At 33.0% G+C, this 5,473-nt stretch overlaps 1 protein-coding gene across 1 annotated transcript; it reads right to left on the bottom strand.

The window, feature by feature from the left end:
• Positions 1 to 1,136: 1,136 nt before the first annotated feature.
• Positions 1,137 to 2,890, bottom strand: LOC108452368 (transcription factor bHLH93-like). The gene is made up of 4 exons (XM_017750146.2): positions 2,021 to 2,890; positions 1,762 to 1,929; positions 1,496 to 1,663; positions 1,137 to 1,410 (listed from the first exon to the last, which is right to left on the bottom strand). The coding sequence occupies exons 1-4, from the start codon at positions 2,618 to 2,620 to the stop codon at positions 1,324 to 1,326; spliced, it is 1,023 nt and encodes a 340-aa protein (XP_017605635.1). The 5' UTR covers positions 2,621 to 2,890; the 3' UTR covers positions 1,137 to 1,323.
• Between the last annotated feature and the right edge of the window lie 2,583 nt (positions 2,891 to 5,473).

A 5,473-nucleotide genomic window follows, 5' to 3' on the forward strand; every position in this document is an offset into this window, starting at 1 on the left:
TCTAACAATGAAGGATCAAAGACAGTATAGATCAGAGGAAAGCAAACACCACCATCACTTTTCCCATCTCAATCAAACAAACGACATGCATGGTTTATCCAAAATCAAGTCTTAGCGGTTCAATATTTGACCCATAAACAACATACAAGTGATAGTTTATCAATCAGTCACTAACAAGTCCATCCAAAACGAAAGCGCTAAATTAGGCTAACATGAAATAGTGGATGTGCCCCCAAGCTTTAGAACAAAGCTCTGAATAATGTACTTACCGTACTTCCAAATTTTAGTGCTCCATCATCACTCGGCTTCAGCTACCTCCACTACACTACTCCTTGCTAGAAAAAAGGCATTTAATCAAAAAATGTAACTTTTTGAGAGACTAAATAATAAATACCCCTATTTTTGAGGTTTTGATAAACGGTAGTAATTATTAGAGGGTATTCTAAAAGCATAAAGAAATATCCTTAAATCCCTTTTTCGGCACGTGAAATTGAAACCTCCTCATTCATTCTTGTTTTCTTCTTCCTACGAAATAACTCAGCACCTTCTTCCTGCTGTACATGGGATTTCATTATTGTGCCTTTCCGCAAAGTGATGACTTCATTAAGAATCTATATACACCATGAATGGAATTTAATTGTTGGTACAAAAGGCCTGTAAATTTTGTTTGCATCTATAAATAAATATGTGTATATATTATATTTGATGGGTTTGGCTCACATTCCCAGATAGAATTGCTTGCAAGAAAATCTGCAGAGCTTCATTATTTCAAACTCAATGATTTTCCATTTTTTGGAACTCTATTTCTTGTCATTTATCACCATATGTCAACACCATTCTGCCATGTAATAATTTACAACAATTTTTTTTTTTTAAAAACCAAAAACCATTAAAAGTCAACTTGTGTGTATGCAGAGGTGTCTCCTGCATGAAGAAACCATGGATTGGAGACATCTGCAACTGAACCCTGAAAAGCATTATGATAATTGTCGATGTTCTCCAATTCATGGGATTTGCAGAACAGACCACTCTCTTGGACTTGTTCATGTTGCTTCTGTTTTTACATCAATGCTGAATTTTATTTTTATATATTTTTTTGGAAGGCCAAAACATTACTAACACACCGAAGAGAAGAATTTTGTAATAAAGAATTTTCATTAATAAACAACTCCAGTTTAAGAGGGCAAAATTTACTAACAATCCAATCAATTCAAAAGCTCATTTTAGAAATAAAACAGAGAATTTAGAACCCAAAAATAATAATAATAATAATAATAATAATCACTAGAAAATTGCTTCTTTTGTAGTCATTCAGTTTTGTTCCTACAAACATCTTCCTGCATATCCAGCATTTCTAAACAACGTTTGCTTTATGTCTTCAGAACTTATCAATGTTCTCTGTTCCAAGTCCTGCAATGATGACCAAAATGTCTGTAAGATTATTGCAAGTTAAAAGCAGAGACAATCAACAATTTCTGTCTGACGTTTTGGTTACCTCTGAGCAAGATGCTTGCATTGCAAAATCATTGAAACAGCTAATAACACATTGTTGAATATCAAGGCCTAATGCTTCCAACGTCGTTAGTGTCGACAACAACAATCCTGGTTTCCCCGTGCAACAAATCTCAACCCTCGTATCCACATTTCTCCTTTCCACTTCGAACTGCAAGAACCAGTTTAACAATGGAATTTATTTTTAGTTCATGGTATTTTTGAAATTATATACACCTCTAAGAATGTTGCAGCAGAATCAGAACATACCTTTGGTGTCTTTCTCACCAATATTTCATTTGGTTTTACATCTTTGAAAATGTGAGACATGTTTAACTCATTTGGACCTGCTTCCATTTCTTGCTGCAAACTCTTGATCCTCTCAAGGAGCTCCTTTGTGTAATCTATGGTATCTACAAGTATGGATGTCCTATCCATCTGTTAAATAAACACAAACCCAGATTAGTCCTCTGTAAGAACTTGCATTTTGGCACTAAAGAACTGTCAATCTCCTTGATTTTTTTTTTACCTTGCTTATCTTAGGAACAATTGATCGTAACATCGAAAGGCGGTCATTTAGCCGCTTTCGTCTCCTTCTCTCGGCCATTAGATTCTTCGATGGCTGACCCTTTAATCTCTTGGCTCGATTGCTGCGGTCTACACTGCAGCTGCCAACGTTGAAAACCGGTGCTTCGGGTGATCGAATAGGCTCTACTTTGCAAGCGGGTGCTTGTGGATCCAACATGTTGAGTTCATCTACAAGGGTCCCCCATTCTTCTTCCTCCACCATATTCATCCAGTGATGATGATCGTCTTGAACCGGGAACGGCGGTGTATCGAACGTGTTACTCGATGTATCAGTCATTTGTGGCGCTGCAGAGAATTCATCGCCAAATGATCCGTAGGCTTCATTGAAGTTGAAACTTAAATCTTGCTCCAACGGCAGTGAGAAATCTTGGCAGAAAGACTGAGGAAGAAAACTGGCAGCTGCTGAAGCATCATCAAAGCAATCGAAGTCGAAGGCATTGGAGAAAATGTCATTCATTTGTGGTGGAACTGTGTCCCAGTTGTCTCTTCTCAGAGCCAATAATTCCTCTAAGAAACTTTGTTCATTAATATCCAGCTCCATCTCTCTATATGTATATTTCTTTTTCCTTTTCCGTTAGTTTCTCTTGTGTTTTCTCTATGGGGGTGAATGCCTTGAGAAAATCCAAGTCTCACAATTTATAGCTACAAACACATTAGAAGTGGGAGTATAGTTGATAATAAAATATTGAGTATATGATTATTGTATGAAACTAAATCGTATTTATTATTAGTCTTTTAAGAAGCCTAAGATTGAGATGGAATCTGCTTTGGCCTTTTTCTCTCGCAGCTGGCAACTTCTCCACTGCAATATATTGTATTTTAAGCACTTCCAAATCACTATTTTTCACTTAATTGGTTCGATATATATTTTTTAATATTATTACAGAAAAATAAAATTGGTTTTTGGAATAATCTTAGAGCCTTATACCAAAAATTAAGGTTTGAAAAGAAAACAGTCCAATTGATGGAGGAGTCACTTTCAAAGAGGGATGATTTCAAGTCTTTTTCACCGAAATCTCTCCAATTATTGTTTTTATGAAACACATAATATATTCAAGTATAAATTCCACTCAAAACTTTGACCTACATATATACTTAACTTAATTATTAAAAATTCTTTCTTGGTTACAAATTAAGTATAATTAAATGTGTATCCCTGTTAAAATTTATTTAACTCGTCTCCAATTTCTTTTTTCATTCGAATAAAAATTTGATTAGCAATAAAATCCATTTCATTATACTCACTGAGCTCCAGTCTCTGATATGCACAGAAAAGAATGCTGCAACGGGGTCCCATTTCTTTCCGCCTCTAGAATTGTTGGGGTTACCTCAGCTCAAATTTTCATACTTCATAATTAGTTGGTAGGGCCTTATTCTTTTGTTGTTTCCTAATCTTTTCCTAATCACTCATTTTGGAATTATTATCCCCCATTTTGTTATATAACTTAGACCTACACATCTACCATATTTCTCATTTTCCAAAAAGGAATGGTGGCATCTTATCCCATTCTCACCTTCTCACTTGCCTTAACTAAACACCAGTATTTTCTATAAAAAATTACATGATTAAGAACCCGACCAATGTAGTGTCTACAAGTGATAAAGGGGTTGTTTTGGCACATTCATATGGCTTTACTCAGTGCATGAACATGTAGACTCACTCTATACTCCATAGTCTACACTAATTTTATTATGTCTGCTGTTTTTTTTTCTTCTATAATTTAGGCTCATCTGTCTGGTCTACCAGGATTGGCTTAACTTGAATGTGGCATTTATATGCGTGTCCCCTTCCTAATTCTATCATTGTTATTTGGATTTTTCTTTTTTCTTTTTTATAATATCCTGTTTGTATTTCGATTGAAACATCGAACAAATTTATAATTTTTTAAAAAATTTGCGTTAAATTTATTCATTATTATTACTTTTTGATTATCTATTAATGGTACCAGTTTTTATTTTTTTTAGGAACCTGTCAAGTGAAGGAACTTGATGTTTGACTCTGCAGGCTTCACTTAATTATATGATGGCAGAGAATCACGAACTGCAGGTTTTTATTGGAACTTAAAGGCGAGGGAAAAAAACCCATAATAAATACAATACAATGTAAATGTGTATATATGTAAATTATAAAATAACAATGCATTTGGCAAAGCTAGAACACCTCTTTGTTTTTTCCAAACCTGAGGCTGAGGCTATGAAATTGCAATATTTTATTTTGTTTGTAGTAAGTTGGTAGGGTTTTATTTAAAGTTCCGATGCTTCTTCTTCTTTATACTGCCAAGTCAAAACCCTTTTTTTTTCCTTTGCACATGAAATGAATCTATGTGCTGTAATTTTTTTTTTTAAATTAAATGGTTGTGATAAGTGAAAATTTAAGATCCATAAATATGGGAAAGTAAAAAATTTCTTAAGGTAATTGAAATAAAATTATTAAAATTTAAGAGAGAAACCCCAAAAAAAGAATTGTAAAAAGGATTTAAATTTGTTTTTGAAAGATGAAAGAATATTATTTTCATTAATCAAAATGTTAAAAAACTTAAATTGCATAATTAATTATTAACAAGGGTTAGAATTGAAATTATCCCAATTAACCAGGGGTTCAGCCATCTAAATATATAAATAAATCAAACCCCATTCTGGATCCTTGACAAGATAACATAAACCCCACAAGAACAAGATGGGGTAACTGTAATTATACCTAATTATAATCATAGAAAAACAGTAATTCTCATCAAATCATTAGAGGTAGGTTTATTTTCATTACTATTAGTTAACAATTATTGTTCTTATGTTACTGTTTTGTAAGATAATATATAGTAAGAGGTTAGTCGTTTAAGGATAAAGTTTGTACTAATTATTTAGGGTTATTGCACAAATTAATATATCCAAACCCCCCCGTATGCTTTGCATGAATTGTACGAAACATTGTTGTTCCCAGTTTACGAAAAAGGACAAACTCTGAATCCTATATCATATGATAACCGAGGTTATCATTGCCATGCTAGAAGAAGATGTTTGGCAAATTAAGGATAGCAATGAAAATAATATCCGTGTCAATCGAGTTAAAAATCAATCATAATTTTAAATATTTAATAGTAAAGAACGGTGTTGGAAACGTTTAAGTTTAGTTTTAATTTTTTTTTTGATAAATTGTTCAAATGTATTTTAATTTAGGGGTAAATAACACTTAAGGTTACTAAATTATTAATAAGTTTACATTTTGGTCACTCAATTTCTATAAGTTACAAAACAATCATTGAACTATTCAAAATTTTTTATTTAAGTCATTGAACTAGCCGAAAGTTTTTATTTAAGTCACTAGGCTATTAAGTTTGACTAAAGAGCTCCAAGTGATGATTTGATGACCGGCACAGTAGATCAATACCCATCGATG

Source organism: Gossypium arboreum, chromosome 5, assembly GCF_025698485.1.
Source record: "Gossypium arboreum isolate Shixiya-1 chromosome 5, ASM2569848v2, whole genome shotgun sequence".
NCBI lineage: Eukaryota > Viridiplantae > Streptophyta > Magnoliopsida > Malvales > Malvaceae > Gossypium > Gossypium arboreum.